Source organism: Sceloporus occidentalis, unplaced genomic scaffold (genome assembly GCF_023333645.1).
Source record: "Sceloporus occidentalis isolate IW3139 unplaced genomic scaffold, rSceOcc1.0.p SCAF_4, whole genome shotgun sequence".
NCBI classification, from domain to species: domain Eukaryota; kingdom Metazoa; phylum Chordata; class Lepidosauria; order Squamata; family Phrynosomatidae; genus Sceloporus; species Sceloporus occidentalis.
Window position 1 is genome coordinate 49895827 of NW_028316984.1, and position 18213 is coordinate 49914039.

General features: G+C 39.4%; 1 protein-coding gene across 12 annotated transcripts in view; it reads right to left on the bottom strand.

The window, feature by feature from the left end:
• The window catches only part of FMNL2 (formin like 2), a 267683-nt gene that overhangs the window by 53837 nt on the left and 195633 nt on the right, over nt 1-18213 (bottom strand). For all 12 annotated transcript variants that reach the window (XM_089520017.1, XM_089520020.1, XM_089520011.1 and 9 more), the window contains 2 exons: nt 5827-5901; nt 1044-1154 (listed from right to left, as the gene is read on the bottom strand). In XM_089520017.1, the coding sequence (XP_089376143.1) occupies nt 1044-1154; nt 5827-5901 (186 nt within the window). The remainder of the gene's footprint in view (nt 1-1043; nt 1155-5826; nt 5902-18213) is intronic.

Genomic DNA, 18213 nt, shown 5'->3' on the forward strand with positions numbered 1-18213 from the left:
CTTATTTCTATTCTGCAACTATTTAATGAGTTCACAACAGTGGAATGAAAAACTAATTTCTCCACCCAATAATGTTAGGTGCACATGAATAAATCCACTTCTGTTTCCAACTAGTCTTCTTGAACCGCTTTTGAAATAATTACAGAATAAAGGCACCATAAATAACTGGGCATAAATTTAAGAAATGTAGACCCAACCATTTACTTCATGAGGCATTGGTTTAACTTCTTCTTCAAAAGAGAATGCTTCATTTTAGAACAAAACAGAAGCACAACTCAGGCATTCTTTAAGCATGATGTATAAGCAGTGCTATGCCCACCCACTCTGTGAATATTTCCATCACTGTGTTTGTGTAGAATATGAGATTCTGAAGAGGCAAGCCTCCACTATCTATATAGGCTTTCCATGAAGTTTTGAACACTGCAAAACCCTGATTGTCTATTTTGGGAAATATACAGTTTTGGTAAAATACACCTTATTACCTATTGTGGATTGAATATATCACATGTTCCTTCTTTCTGCTGGGTGTGGCTGGATATCCCCTTTCGCCCTACAACCAGCATTACATGTTAAGCATCTGATGAACAGATTCCCCAGCTTATCCCCGATTTGATACATATGTCATATTTTTGTATACAGAAGAACCTTCCTGAGGAAGGTTTGCTGGGGTGAAAAGCCATTTAGATGTCCCATCATAAATTCATTGTATCATACCAGCCTTAATTTCTTGCTTTACACACCTTTGAGGAAAGACCATACATCACTGGTAGAATACAGACTCTGCCAATGTGTAAGGTCCCAGGCTCAGTCCTGGGCACCATGAAGTGAAGCAAGGAAAAACTCCTGTCTGAAATCCAACTCACAACTGCTTAAAACAATATCAAGTTTTTTGAAAAAGAATCCACTCTGGTGCATACAAGAGGAAGAAATTGCATAATCATGATCTACCTAATCACATCCAAGTATAAAGCTCAAAACATTCAAATGTCAGAATCAACAGTATGCTTGGTAGGCCATGATGAACCCTGGTGGACTGTACTTACATCCAAATATTCATCCAGTCCTAGTTTTGTAAACTCATACTGGAGGTGAACTCTGAAATTCATGTCTTCAACTGAGTGAACAACTATGTTAATGAACTGCATGCACGCCACCTGTAAAGAAACACTCATCGTCACAAAACAGAAGATGACAAAAAAGTAGAGCTATTTTTTGTATAGAGAGGGTGGATAGGAACAAGGACAAAAAATGGAGAATATATTGTATACACATACTGTGATAAGAGTGTTTAAAGTTTATGGATGAAGACTCTGTGTGTGTGTTCTCGATTTGTGTGTGCATATACGCACAGGAATTAGGACTCCTTTAACATAAAAAGGCAAGGAGGATAAATAAGGGGATGATTATACCACAAGGGTTTTTTTTTAGTATTGAAAAACCCTGATGAGAAGAATCCTCACAAGACTCTTCCCAGATTTATTCTGCAAAAAAATGGCATGTGGTTGCTTTGCGTGGTAAACAGCAATTCCTTTGCAAGAAACTGTATCTTCTGCTGAGAAAATATTTCTGCACAAAAATTGAATTTTCTGTACAGAAAAACCAATTTCCTGCACAGAAAGTGCTAATTTTGCACAGAATAAGTCCTAAATTGCAAGTAGACTTTGAAACTGTGTGGTTTTTGAAGATTTTCTTGCAGTAGAAAGAAAACTACTATATTTTTTTTTCCTTCAAGAAGAAACTTAGGAATTATATTCCTGCTCTCAGGTAGGAGTTCAAAAAAGTTTATTTTCAGCTAAGCCATTATAAATTTGCAATCTTCAAACATTTTCTTGATGCTCTTCCTCCTGCCCAATTTTTGTGAGCATCTGTCCTGATTCTAGGATCCCCTCCTGCTTCTGCTGAGCAGGATGAGTCCTCTAGAGATCATCTAAACTGCCACACACCCCCACTGATTTTAACCCCCCCTTCATTAGTAACTCAGTGGGAAATTATTGGGGAACCAGTTTTATGCTTTCCACCTGTGACTCTACAGAGACTTTCCTCCCCACCCACCCCTGTGGGGGATGAGACCTAGCAGGCACATGAAAGAGCATGACACTACAAACATGAAACTTGAGTGATATAAACCACTGAGCAAGAAAAAAACAAGCTTGATGGTGACAAATGCTCACAAGTCTCTATACTAATCATGCACATATTTAAAGAGCATGAAATATAGCATACTGAAACAAATGTTCTGGCTTATTTTAAAATAGCATTTTGTTCCCTGGCACAACAGCCATAAATAGGAATTCCTTTTCAAATCCCCTTTCTCCTCTTTACATTAGAGCACACACACACATTCTCTCTCTCACACATATATATATCTCAATCCATACTCCTGCCCAGATTCCATGTCAAGTTAATAGTCAGCAAGCTATTATTTTACTGATGTACTTGTTCATTACTATACTTGCTCAAGTTTCAGAAACAGAGAGCCTTGTTTGACCTCTTCCCCACTATCATGATAAGTATGGTTGTTAATAACGAACAACCTGCAAATATCAAAAACCAGAATGGATGCAGAATACCAAAAAAAAAAAAAAAAACCTCCAGAATCCAACATGCAAAGCCTCTATAGAGTGGCTCTTCTTTGCCTAGCAGTTCTTCTCTCAAACTTCCTGAACTCTTTCTATTCATTTGATGATACTATTTAAAACAGAAGTGTGTGATCTGTCAGATGGTGGTGATGATGATGATGATTTTATTCATTTATATCCCGTCTTTCTCCCAATAATGGGACTCAAGGCGGCTAACAACATTTTAAAATAAAATAAAAGTATGTGCCATTAATTCTCTGTTGCTTCTTCTGCATAATTATTTTATTTTTATCATTGATAGAGAGGAGAGTGCAATTGGTAAAAATAACTCAAGGATGCTAATGTTACTGTTACTGAATTCAAATTCAACTTTTTCTTCTCCCCAGATTATTCCCCCCCAAAAGTAGATTGGTGGACTTTAAAATCAATGTTTATTAACATTCCTTTGGTTTTGCTAAAGTTAGAAAATTGATCCTACCCAAGGGAATGTGAAAACTTAATCTCCAGTCTTGCCCCAGACATCTACAATAAACTACAACTGGGATTAATATAATTGCTCAGACCACATTGTCCCCAACATCCTAGAATGCCTGGAAAAAGAGACAAAAGGAGAATTTGAGTGGATTGTGAATAATTTCTTCTTAGACCAATCATGTGGCCTGTGGGTTTCATGTGACTCTTGGGATCCCCACTGACACCCAAGTCCCCAGACATGCCTCTAAATTTTTCAGTTCTGAGAGTCCCCTTTTGGGGCCAAAATACATTGAAATGGCTTTGAAAACACAAAAGATACCGCATCAAGGGTTCTCCACCTGGGAACAGCAAGATCCATTCCTTCAAAATGGCCCCAAACATGACTGCAGTAATGCAACATCACTTCTGACAGCCAGAGGCAGCCACAATTGTTCAGCTGTGGTACTCTGGAGGAGATGACAATTGGCCTATGTACCCCTTTGGGCTCTGGGTTGAACTGTTTTTATTTCATACTCTGATGTTTGCTCTCTGGATTTTTGTTCTGAATTTGCTGCCTTCTTCAGATTATTGTTTTTGGTCCCAGCCTTGCCTTTCCATGGACTTGATCCTGTGGATTATCTGCTATAGACAACATGTTGCTTCCTTTTTCACTTTAGCGAAAAGTGTAAAATTTAGTAACTGAAAAAAATGAAACTATAGTGAGTTATCATTGTCCACCTGTTCATGTAATTAGATTCATGTTTTGGGGCAACTATTTATTTTTTAAAAAATGTCTCTCAGTCTATAAAGGCCTTTTGATTTCCATTGCTGAAACTGGTTCTCTCTCAGTGAAGGGGAAATAAGAGAAGAGAAGGAAATTGGAAACAGTTAACATTTAAGTGCCACATTTAACTGAAGAACAGAAATAGGAATAGCTACAATGCCAGTTCCCTGATGATGTTCTATTTCACGAGGCATCAGCATGCTGTACATTTCAGATATTTATTCCATTTCCCTCTGAATTACTACTGTATCTTACTTTAAATTAAACATTCCTAGTTTTTGTTTTTATTCTCTGGCTGTTTAAGCAGGATTTTTGCTGGTTTTTAAAGTAAAATTTCCCAGACATGTTGGACCGAATCAAATTTTCCCACTAGGAAACATGGCAAAGCCAGAGATTTTCAACAAAATTTATGAGAAGAGAAAGTGTTGGAGAAATTGTAGAAGTATTGGTTAGATATCACATTGCATCTTTGCAAAGTCTCTAAAGGAACTACTTATATACTCGTGTACAAGTCGACCTCATGTATAAGTCAAGGGAAGGTTTCAGGGTCAAAATCTTGGATTTTGATATGACCCATAGGTAAGACTAGGATAAAACTTAGGGGGCTATAAGGAAGGATAGAAAAGGGGAAATACCACTTCTGTCCCTCCTTCTCCTTCTCCTTCTCCTTCTCTGGACCTCTCCCAAGGTGCTGGAGGAGAGGTTTTAACATCGGATTGAGAAAAGAAGCAAGTGGAATTAAATGGAGACTTGTTTCCATAGGAAGCCAGGTCTTGCAAAGTAGACTGGAGACAGAAGCAAGTTGTTTTAAATGAAGAGGTTTTTCCATAGGAAGTAAAGGTTTACAAAGAGAAAGAAGCAAGTGTTTTTAAATAGGGAGTTTTTCCGACAGGAAGCAAAGGCTTGCCAAACGGACTGGAGAGGGAAGGAACTGGTGTTCAATGGAGATTAGGGCGTCAGGCTTGCTTGCTTTAGGACGCTCTTAAGCACCACTGGTATACTGACTCTTATATAAGTCTACCCCATATTTTAGGGTCAATTTTGGAGCATAGATTTCTTGACTTATAGTCGAGTATATATGGTAGGTATTTGGTTCAAGTTCCAATTAAAAGAGATCACTACATAGGTTACAAAATATTAACTTTGCATGATATTAGAGTAAGGACCATGGATTCATTGTAATTTTCCTGTGTGACATGAAATGGTTTATGTGCATAGATAGCATAAACTGTGGGCCACAAGCACCAGGATTTAAACTGAAGCAGCTTTCTAAATAATCTCTGAGCATGAGATAATTTAGCAGAAGTTGCAGTACTGTCAGCAGAGTTGATTGCACAGAAGCAAACAACCATGTTTAGATGGCTATGCTTTTCCATGTGAGGAAGGGAAAACAGGAAGAAAAAGAAGTCTGAAGCTTGTGTGCAGTACCACATATACTGCTAGAAAGCCTAACTTCTCAGACATGAGGGAAATTAAAGAACTTGGAGAGATCATAAATTACTGCCAGTAAAGAGGAAAACTTCTTGTTCACTTGTGTGTTGTCTGGAAAAAGATGCTGATGTTGAAGATTTGCTTTTTAAAAGGTTTTGCTTTTGGCAAAGAATATATTTGCAGTAGTAGTATACCACTAAATGCTGGTAAAATATTAGTTATAGGAGCTAATCACATAGTTAATTAATTAACTAGTTAATGTTGGATGCTAAGAGCAAGAAGTTTAACATTTAAGGGTGTGCCACATGGTAGCACTGCTTGATGCTATTTGGAATATAAAAGAAGAGCTCTTGCCTTTTCATTGCCACATTTCCCAAGTGGTCTCTGTAGCCCATTTTTAGCACACTTGTACACTACCCCATGGGGGAAAGTTAACATTGCTAGCTGGGCTTTCCCATCTCTTCTCCCCAGAAAGATGGTCCTAAGAGTTCCGAGACCATAGAAACTGCAGCATGGAGACTGCAGATTGAGGGAAGAGTAACCTTTTATGAATATATAATATAATATGCTGACACTTACCATGAAATCTATATTGTTATCTTCATTTCGAAAATGTTCCATCAGCTTCTCAAAGCGCTGTTTTTCTGCACAAACCTGGGGGGGAAAACCATAGATGAATTATATTCAAAGAGGTAGCCATGTTAGTCTCTTGCAGAATAAAAAGGATGAAGCAAATGGGAGAGGAAAAAAGGAATGATGTATACGCATATCCTGAAACCCCGTGATGTACAGGCATAACCTGCCATAGCCTCCTTGCCATTTCATAGATCCTCATGCTGTTTGAGCATTGTTCATCTCGCATCTCATTCGTTCACAAATACTACAGTCAGCCTTCTTTATCCATGGATTCCTTATCCACAGATTCAACCCTCCAAGGTGTGAAAATATTAAAAATTATATTTAAATTCCAAAAGCAAACTTTGATTTTGGCTTTTTAGAAAGGACATGATTTTACTACACCATTGAATATAATGGGACTTGGCCATCCACAGATTTTGATATCCACAGGGGGCCCTGGAACCAAACCCTAGCAGATACCAAGGGCTCACTGTACACCATTTTATGTAAGGAAGTTGAGCATCCATGGATTTTGGTGTCCACAGAGGCTCCTGGAACCAATCCGCCATGCATACCGAGGGCAAACTGTAGGTGATGACTTTGGACCTTAGCACACAGGAGCTCCATGGAATGGCCTGTGAACGGAATGGAAAGGACCTGGAAAGAGTGTGGAACGAGTAGGGGATGCATTTTATTGCACACAGATGACCCTTACTCATTCCGCTCCCTTCCCTTCTGTTCCCATTCCATTCCCTAGGACACGATTTTTGAGAACTGTTCAGAACAGTTCTCAAAAATCGCCTCCTCTGGAACAGAATGGGAAAGGAAGAGAGGGGAACAGAATGAGTGAGGGACTTCCTTGTGTGCAGTAAAATGCGTCCCACACTCATTTCGTTCCATTCCCTTCCTGGCCCCTTTTGGACCATTCTCAGGATGTCCCAGGAGCCCTGTGCAGTAAGGTTCTTTGTTCTACACAGCAAGGCAAAATCACAGCTAAGTATTACAAGAATAAGGCTATTAAGCCCTGGGCTTTTGTGCTCTATCTTCTTTCTCCAGCGTGACTATGAGCATTTCAGAAGTTTTCATTTCTATGTTTATTTTTAATTAACCTTAAAAACAATTAGTGGCGTTAGTGGAGGCAAGCCATGTACAAACTATAGTTTCTACTAATGGACATGTTAGGCTGGTTTGAGTAGCATATGCATGGAAAGGAACATATCTTGTTTTACTAAGGTCCAAGTCATGCTAAAAGTCAATATGGTAAATTCTCAACAAACTGCAAAACTCACTGAGTGACCTTAGCTCAATTAATAGTTATTAGCCTAGACCCATTCCACAGGTGATTGTAACGCTAAGTGGCAAGGATGGGATTAAAATTGTACCTGATGCTACATGCACTGCATTCTAACCAGTGGTTTGGGAACAGGTTTTAATTCGCATTCAGTAACTGCAACAAGGAAAGCCAGTGTGGCATAGTGGTTTGGGTGTTGGGCTATGACTCTGGAGACCAGGGTTTAAATCCCAGCTCAGCCATGAAACCCTTGGATGAGTCACACACTCTCAACCCCAGGGGAAGGCAATGACAAACCTCCTCTGAACAAATCTTTCCAAGGAAGCCCCATGATAGGTTTGCCTTAAGGTTGCTATAAATTGTAAATGACTTCAAGGCACACAATAAAACAACTGCAACAAGCACATATATTTGCAGAACAGAAAAGCTTTTCATTGTTGACTGTGATGCCTCAAAATCAAAAATGTTTCCAGCTGGAAACCTACATTTATTAGTATATACATAGGGTCATGAAAGGGCACAACTGAATAGTGCTCAGAACTGATGGCCATGTTTATAAGAAAAGATAAAGAACTGTCATCTGAAAACGTTCAAGTGACAGTCACAATGTTTAAAATTTTCTTCCCACTATAATAGCAACACTGGCTTGACATAGGAAAAGCTGTCTGAAATAAAAAGGGAAATGGAAAATATAAGCCAGCAGCACATTCAGAACAGATGGGTAACATAAGAATTGGAAAACAAAAGAAGAAAATAGCAAAGAGGGACCTAGGGGGTGGGGAGATGATGGTTTGAAAGAGGAAAACAACTTCTAGCATTATTTGTCATCAAGATTAATGAAATCCAGTCATGAGACATGTGTTTTACATCCTCCACTGCAGTGCTATTTCAGACTGGTCAACATGTATACATCAGTGATTTTAACCATCTTAAATGTGAAATACTTTCATTGCATATTTGGCACCCACTATCACACTGTATGGCATGTAAGCTCAACTTTATTATTTAATATTTGTATATTCGTATACTTAAAAAAAACTGAAGAGAAACAGATATAAGTTACAGATGAAATCTGTTTACTAAACATGTACATGGAAAGTTAACATGAATATGCAGAGAGAAGTGGATTCACATATAACTATGGTTTATGTGCTTCTCCTTTTCTTTGTGACAAGAAAACAAGAGATTTAACTTTCTTTTTCAATTATGTTTATTCGTTGTACTTGAACCCAGGCAAACTATAATTAGTGCTATCTATATATAATCAATAGGAAAGATGGTTAATTACTGTGACTTGTTTTCTTAAACTACAGTGAGCCCTTGGTATCTACTGGGGGTTGGTTCTAGGATCTCCCATGGATTCCAAAATTCATGGATGCTCAAGTCCCATTATATTCAATAGCATAGTAAAATGGTGACCCTTATATAAAATAGCGAAGTTAAGGGTTGCTTTTTGAACTTTAAAAAAAAAAATTAAGCTGTGGATGATTGAATCCATGGAGGCAGAATCCATGGATACAGTAGGCAAACTGTACTGTACAGTCGGCCCTTCTTATACATGGATATTTTATACACGGATTCAAGCATACGCGGTTTGAAAATGTTCCAAAAAAGTATACATTTCAAATATCAAACCTTGATTTTCCATTTTTTATAAGGGACACCATTTTGCTATGTCATTATATTTAGTGGGACTGGAGCATCCACGGATTTTGTTATACACGGGGGATCTTGGAACCAAACCCCAGCGTATAACAAGGGTCCACTGTACTTATTTCTGGATGAAATGGAAAAAAACATGATTAGCTGAAGACAGAAGCACAAGTTTCCTATCATTTCCTCATTCCTATGACAGAGTGGAGGCAGGCCACATTCCCACAGCATGATGTCCAAACACTGTCACTGTGCTTTACTTGTTACAGTTCCGTTGGGTAGCTTTATGTTAGTACCCTCCATGCCTTTCTAGAAAGATTCAGTTTGGCCTTATAATTACCACCATTCTAACCTACTGAATTTTTGCAGACTTCAGCAAATCACACAGGATCAAAGGCTAGTTATTCATAAATCAAAGTTATTCTCTCCTTGTGTCCTGATGCAAAAACATTTCTGAATAAGGAATCATTTGCTGCCAGTCAGTCATGTGACACTGAGTTCCTAATGATTTTGGAGAGAGCTTGAAAAAAGTGATTTTTTTTATCATGCAAATCCAGAATTTCCCAATCAACACAGCCATAGTAGTTGGGAAAGGTTGCAGATATACTGTATTCTAAAAAAACAATTTTTCAAGCTTTGTTCCAGAATAAAGGCACATTCAATTAGAAATTGGCTATTAGAAAACCCTATGAAATTCATGGGGCCACTATAGGTCAACAGAAGACTTGAAGGCACACATGCATGCGCACACGCACGCACGCACACACACACACACTTAATAAGCTCAATGATAAGTTACTGGTGATGACATCATGTCTGAGCTACTGAGGCTAAAGATTTGCACTTTACCCAAGAAATCCTTACTGTGCCAGATGGGAAATACAATGACAGCCCTTCATATCCACAGATTCTGTACCCATGGATTCAACCATCCATGGTGTGGAAAAAAAAATTTTATTTGAAAAAGCAAACCTTTAATTTTGCCTTGTTATATATGCTACTTAATAGAAATCCCATTGCCATACTATAGCAGCATCGAATTGGCTTGAGGCCGTGCTGAATTGGGGGGTGCTAGAAATGTTAGGGCGTGGAAAGACACACCGTGTCCACCACGACCACCTACAGAGTTGAACCACATCGACAGGACGCCAGGGAGAAGGAATCTGAAGAGATGTCTGCAAAGGTATTCAGGCCAAGAAGGAAAATACTCCTTCACCACTGCAAACGGCCTTAAGCTCCTGGCTTGAGAAATAACGACAAGAGCACTTCAAGCCTTCACTCTACATGAGAGCTTTAATAAATAAGTTACTTTAATAACTAAATTACTTTGCCAACCAAACAACCATAACAACAAAAACAGAGAGGCAGTTACTCTAACACCAACTGTCATAACTGACACTTTCTCTTAGAAGGACTGGCAGCATCAACATTCCATAATGCAAGTGTCAACTGTCAACTGCCACTGGAACTGTAAGAAGTTCTATTTTGTGGTCACATACATGTCATTTCCTAGAAAACCTAGTAATGGTGTCCATTTCCCACCATTCTTTCTCCAGTGTTGGAGGGGTGGGAGGAGGGAGAAGAAGTTGCCAGTTTGGCCTTGCATAGTGGTTTAGACAGCTCCCAAACAAACCCCAAAGCTGGAGCCAGGGAACTGTCTGCGATAATCTCCATTCACTTTCTGCTGCCTCTGAGTTGGAAATGAAGCTGACCACGCAGAACAATTACAATGCTCCCACAGTCAGTATGGCAAATGAAATTGCTAAAAGCCTAGACAGGGGTAACTACGAATCCTAGGATTCTGTCAGATAGTGTCTTGGCAGTTAAAGTGGTGTCCAACTGCTTTATTTCTATAGTGTGGATACCCCATCAATGTAGTGTACTGGGGTGGAGCATGGTACTGAAGAGCATGGAAATTCACATTTAGACCCCAGCTCAGTTATTGAATATCACTAGCTGAACCTCAGCAAGGTACTAACTCTCAGCGCAATGTACACCACAATATTTTTCTGCGATTACCATACTTTAACTTCAAAAAAGGACAGAATTCAAATATAATAACTGATAATAACGACTATGCCATTTTATGAATTGTTACAATAGAGTACAGTATTTTTTTTAAAGTGAGGAAATTCCCTCTTTCTTTTTAGAAAAACAATTTTCAAATGATTAAGTAGTACAGATTAGTGGCAGTAACTAGTTTGCTTTCTAGCTCTTAATCATAAATAAATTGTCCATCTGAAAAAAACCCACTCTATTAAAGATCAGATCATTGGTCCTAGAAGCATAACATGTGCAAATATTAGACTGCAGCCTATCATAAAGGTTTGTACTAAAAGAACTATACATATCCTTCAGTTTATTTATCTCAGTTTTTAGTTTTATTTCCCCCATAAACCTAAATAACCTAACTGCAAAGAAGCCAACAAACTCTACCATCAACTGTGTATTTTAGTCTAACTAAACTCAAACAATATTTGCCCAGTATGTCACACAGTGTATTCAATCCATTAAAACAATGGTACAGTTATAGCACATCATTATAATTTTATAATAGTTGTGTCCACAGTTCTTCTGACTGTTTTCTCCATACGAGACAGGGATGGACGGGTATACAGCTGCCAAAAATAATAAAGGGAAATGATAAAGTCCAATGCAGATGGGCTTTATATATTTGAGAGGAAACCTCACAGGATGTAGAGGAAAATGAAACTTTTGAGGAGTGTTTTCTTATGGTCATCAGACTTTTCTAGTATAGCTTAAAATTAAATGGTTGATCTCTTGCAGTAAGAGTTCTTCAAAGGTCTTTAAGAAATACAGTTCTACTGGAAGGTGGAGTGCATCAAATACATATACAGAGAGAGAATTAAAATGGAAATAAGTTCCATCAAGATCGAGCTCAATAAGCCTTCTCTTAAGTACATCCAAATGAAAAAGAAAAAAATTAGGTCATGATTACAGACTATTTGTGGTTTTTTGATTCAGCAAAGAGATATAACAAGAACCACTGATAATGTAATGAAGTTCTATTAAGTCAAGAATCAATAACTCATAACAACTCTGTTTCCACTCACAACCCTTTGATCCCTGTCAACCACAGATAGCTTTCATATGCTGCTATCAGACAAATCCAGACCTTTAAATGTGTTGTTGTTTTTTAAAAAACTTTTATGGGTGTATGGGTAAATTAGCTTTGGGAGCATATTGGCCACATGGAAGAGTTTGAATGGTCATATCTGGTTTCAGACCTGGCTATGGAACAGAGACAGCCTTGATCGCCTTGGTGGATGACGTATGCAGGGAACTGGACAGAGGGAGTGTGTCCCTGTTGGTTCTTCTGGACCTCACAGCAGCTTTTGATACCCTCGATCATGGTATCCTTCTAGACCGCCTCTCTGGGATGGGGCTTGGAGGTACTGTTCTACAATGGCTCCGTTCCTTCCTGGAGGGGCAAACTCAGAAGGTGGTACTGGGGGACTCCTGTTCGACCCCCCGGCCATTGACCTGTGGGGTCCCTCAAGGTTCTGTGTTGTCCCCTATGCTGTTTAACATATACATGAAGCCGCTGGGAGAGGTTGTCCGGAATTTTGGGGTGCGATGTCATCGATATGCAGATGACACTCAACTCTACTACTCCTTTCCACCTCAATCCAAGGAGGCAGTCCTGGTTCTAAACCAGTGCCTATCTTCAGTAATGGACTGGATGAGAGCAAACAAGTTGAAACTTAATCCAGACAAGACAGAGGTACTCCTGGTCAGTCGGAAGGCAGATCAGGGAATAGGGATCCAGCCTGTGTTACATGGGGTCACACTCCCCCTGAAGACACAGGTTCGCAGTTTGGGGGTAATCTTGGACTCAGCTTTAAACCTGGAGGCCCAGGTCTCTGCTGTGACCAGGAGTGCTTTCGCACATTTAAAACTTGCGCGCCAACTGTGCCCGTTCCTTGAGAAGCCAGATCTGGCCACGGTGGTACATGCCTTGGTTACATCCTGTTTGGACTACTGTAATGGGCTCTGCATAGGACTGCCTTTGAAAAATTCAACTGGTTCAAAGAGCTGCTGCCAGGCTGTTAACAGGCGCCGATTACAGAGCCCATACAACTCCCCTGTTGAAACAGCTTCATTGGCTGCCAGTTCGTTCCCGGGCACAATTCAAGGTACTGGTTATATCCTACAAAGCCCTACATGGCTCAGGTCCACATTATTTGGCAGACCGTTTCTCCTGGTATGAACCTCCCTGGACTCTGAGATCCTCTGGAGAAGCCCTTCTCTCCATCCCAACACCTTCACAAACACGTTTGGTGGGGACACGAGAGAGGGCCTTCTCAGTGGCTGCTCCTAGACTCTGGAACTTACTGAGATAAGAATGGCTCCCTCCTTGATGGCTTTCTGATGGCAGGTGAAGACCTACCTGTTCAAACAGGCATTTAAGGAATCACTATAAGAACAGGCAGGAATGTTGGACTAGTTCAATCATTCTGTTTAATGCATGTCATTTATCTATTTATTTTTAAAATGTTTTAATGGTATTTTTTGTTTGTTTGTTTGTTTTTTAATTGCTGTGAAGCCGCTCCGAGTCCCAGTCCTGGGAAAAGAGCGGGATAGAAACAAACAAACAAACAAATAAAATATCTCAGCATGATGTTTGAAGGTGGTTTGATATCCTGGATTGTTCCAAAGCTGTTAACCATAGTTTTGAAATCATATTTCGTTGAAGACTTCCTGGTGCATTTACAAGTGCATAAAAAGTAAGGAACAAAAGGGCTGCAAACATGATTTGATCCTATACACACAGGCCTAGGAGCTTTATCCCATGGCATTTTAATTCAGTTTACCTCTATCTGGATTAAATCTTAATTTGGGCAGCATCCTGATCTTATCAGATGCTTTTTGCTGTCTAAATTGCTGCCCAAATACAGCCCGGGTCCATCCCCACTTCCAGGGCCACTCCTTCTGGCTCTTTTTGGATCCGGGAGTTTTCTGGCTTGAGAAAATGGCTGGCAGAGTGCTCTTGGAAGCAGGGATGGACTTGGGCTGTATTTGGGCGGCAAATTAGGCTGCTAAAACCGTCTCATAATATCAGGATGCCGCTTGAATTAAGTTTTAAACCAGATAGAGGTAAGTTGAATTAAAATACCATGGGATAAGCTCCCTAGTTATAATTCAATCAATGTGATAAGAGTATTTTGAAAATTGATATATTTAATGAGGCCTCCCAAGTCAGCAAGCATGGTGGTGATAGTTGTTCTTGCCTTAAGTGAAGCAATATTACTCTACCCAGGTGTGCAGATCCAGGTAAAAATAGGAGGAAACAAGGAATACTGAAAGGGGTCCAAGAAAGGATACAAACAACTAGTGCATCAACCTAAAGATTAAAACTAATTAAAGGTGCTCTGAGCTGTTGTCACAATTTAGTCACATGCATATAGAAACTAATTGCTGGGGGGGGGTCTTCAATGTAAAAGTACATACATTTTAAGTTTTATAAAATAAAGCTAATAAACTGTACTGTGTGATACACTAATGGCTACCTCCTTTTTTCTGCTAAAAACATGTACAAACATAGGCACAGACATATTACTCTTCTCCATCCCAAGCTCCTTCACTATGGAAAGCCTAGTCTCTCAGAGTGAAACAACTGGAATATCCACAAGGAAATAAAAGGCCACCACAAAATTTTGTCCAAACAAGCTACCATGGTCAAGGGAGCAAATCTCATGTCTGTTCTAGCCATTGCTGGGAACATGTAGAGGTGACACTGAAACTACCACATAGTTAGGGCAAACTACATGACAGGCTGTTCTACCTATTATGCCTCCTCCCAACAAGGTACATTTGCCACACTGAGACTATATGAGTGGCAATTGTAACAGGCTGACCAGCCCTGAGACTTCACTGAACTTTAAAGTTATAGAGTGTCCAGTGATAACATATTGCATATGTTAATGGATACTAGAATAATATATGCTAGACATTGGTAAAAATCAAGTATTCCAACACAAGATGAATGATTATTGAAAATATGTGATTTAATGGAGATGGATAAGTTAACAAGATTGGTAAAGGATAACACAAATTTTAAAAATCTGAAAAAGCTTGGGAAATGTTAAAACTATATGTGACAAAAAATACAGATCCTCATAAAAAATAAACAAGTTCAATTAAGCAGAGTTTTATATTTCATATAAGAAATAAACAGATAAAGAATGGACTGACATAATGAAAATAATGAATATCGGGAAGGTAAGAAGTCAAAAAATTTCATTTGTGTTATATTATATTTTTATTTGTGTGTTTGTTTTGTTTTATTATTGTTAGTTTATACTTTTTGCTGGTGTTTGTAAAAGGTTTCAGTTTAGACAGAGTAGTTAAACTAGTAAAGATAGATAGTATGGACAGACTAGATAGTTTAAAATAGTATAGGATAACACTTCATGGTTGTGTATGTTATTTATGAAAAAGGTAACAAGTATTTGTAATGTTATTTGATGTGTTGTTATGATTTGTATAATGTCAAAAATTTTTAAAAATATATTATTTTTAATAAAGAATGTTTGATGATAATAAGATGCAGAATTTATTTTAGGGGGAGTATGAAGAGGACAGTCAGGAAACAGTCAGGAATATGTTCTAATTTTGAATATGCTTGAGTGTTCAAATATTTATGTGAAGCTCCCCTAAATATTTTCTTTCTTTCTTGGTTCCACTATCCTGAGGCGACAATGAATGCTTTTTTCTTCTTAGCACAATGGTCTAGTGTGATCAACCAGTTTCACTCCAGGACAGCACTATTTGGGGGCGAGTATTTCTTATAGACATGCATTATGTTTCTACAAACCAGTGAAGAAACAAAGGCTAATTTTCTTGCAAGATGTTGATTACGTAAAGGGTTTTTAAACATTTACTACAGTGGAAACACTTTCAGTCATCGCCTCCTCCTCCTCCTCCAATACAAGAGGGCTACATCATTTGCAGATTACAGCTCCAGGCAAAGATGATTGGTTCATGCTTTCCAACACATCCTGCTGTGACTTATAAAATTAAATAGCTGCAATGTCCAATAAGAATAAAGCTGGCTTCTTGTTTGTACTAAATTCCCCTCTTGAATTACAACACATAAAATTGAATTTATATTAATCTTTGTAAGAGTCTGGGGTTAAACAGTGAACTCTTATTCCACTGGAGGGAAGGATAATGAAAAATAAGCAATTGGGAATTCATGTGCCAAACCACTGATCCTCAGTTACACCCCATGTTTTAAAACTCCTTCAAAGATGTTATAACACAGGCCCAAAATTCAGATTGTACAATACTAGATTTACATGGTAATAATCTCTATTCATTTCAGTGGAATTTTCTTTGAAGTATGCATATCTAGAACTAGGATTTCAGACTTAAAATGTGGGGATGAGATGAGTGCCCTTTACCAGTTTAGTAAGGACCAGCTTAACATCAGTACCTTGAATTTTAAAGAAAAGCACCTGACAAGGTCACCACATTTTCATCTGAATCTGGGCCAGTTTCCTGCCAAAATACCCCTCCACGTGAAAATGGAGGGTCAACAGTACTCCTTTGTAACGAGTAGACCAACACAGAACTACACTGCCAATCATACCAATGATAAAATAACCAAGGATAAGAAAGGAAACTTGATGTATCTGGCTATAGAATACTTACTATGGGGGGATACAGATGGGAAGAAAGGGATGTTGAGATGTTGCCCCTTTCTCCCGTGGATCGTTGCCGCGGTGACCGCACGTTGCAGCAACAATGTGCCATGAAAAAGGAGCCGCAAAATGCAGCTCCTTTCTCTGCCACTTCTGAGGTGCCACTAGTGCCCTAGAGCGGCACAGTGATGTCCCTTGTGCACCGTACCATTTGTACGTGTCACATGAGGCACGTCGTCGGCACGCACCAAAATGACACCTAGGCAGAGCGGTAGGGCTCGGGAGTGTGCGGACGTTCCATTCTCCCAAACTCTAAAATCGGCCCCAGGCCAGCACTTTATGCCAGTCTGTACCGGGCCTAAGAGTGTTATATAGGATAGTTAGTGGGATTTCTCTTGATCCATTACACTTGGTCTAATCAAGCACTTGACAGCCAGCATGTTGTAGTTATTTGAATTAGAGTAGGACTCAGAGAGCAGGATTTGAATCTTCATTCAGTCATGGAAACTCATTGAGTGGCCTGGGCAAATTAGGGGTTGTGTAGACATCCTCTAAGGGGAGGCCTCCAGCCTCCCCTTTTAAGACCAGATCAGGGCCATAGCAACTGCATGCCACAGCCCCAATCTGGCCATTGCAGGGAAAGACAGCCACTGTTCCTTGGCTTTACAGTGCTCCTTCAGCCCTGCACAGTGTGGATGCAGCACCAGAGGAGCGCCATGATGCTGCACGCTGTGTGGTGTAGCATGTGGTGTGACACTGCCCTGGGGGCAGAGCCAAGGTGTGCATCATGTAGATGCTATGCCCCAACTCCGGCCCCAACCCGACCAAAGATGCCGGTGTGCATAGTCCCTTAGACTCTCTTAGTCTTAGAGGAAGTCAATGGCAAACCTCAGAAAACCCCATTATAAGGCTGCCACAAATGAGAAATTACTTGAAGGCAGAGAACATGAGCAGCTCTTGGCAAAAACTCTACATCACAATGCTTGAAAATATCATGTTCCCTCAGTTATACTGCTTGTTACAGTATATTTCAGCCATGTCTAAGGATATATAGGTAACTTGTATGCCTCTCAGATGTTGGCGGACAACTCTCAATAACTCTAGCCAGTATAAGCCAATATTGCAAACTGATAGGAGTTGTAACTCACCACCACTTAGATATAAGTTTTGTGTTCAGGTACCTGTACCTGAAGATGCAGAGAAACTGCAACCTGGAAGCCCAATTGTCCAGACTATGTGGCAGCCGACACATGCAGAGTTGATTGTATGCAGACCTCTTTACTCAGATATCCTTACTCAATGTCTGAATGTTACAGAGCAGCCATCCTTCCTCTTCTACACTCACAATCATCTTCCCATTAAAGCTGGTGGAACCTGCTTGTGAGCTCATGGCTTTAAAAAAAAGTGAGCTTCTGGCAACAAACAGCAAATGTCTCTGGACAATTTTATTGCAGAAGAAATGGTAGATACAGTTCATTTCTCATCAACTACAATAAAATTTTACTGCATTTGAATAAACTCAGAAAGCCTCTCTTAAAGAGAAGAGAATACTTAAGATCTCTTCCCACCCCATGTTATGCAGTTGCTGTAGGAAAGGGTCTTCCATATAAATAAAATAAAGTATCAACCAATGGAACCATTTTGAAAGTAAATGCAATATATGTATAATCCTTCTATCCCAGGATGTTTTAGAGGCAGGATTAAACTAGATTGCACTACTGGAAAAAAAATCAAAAT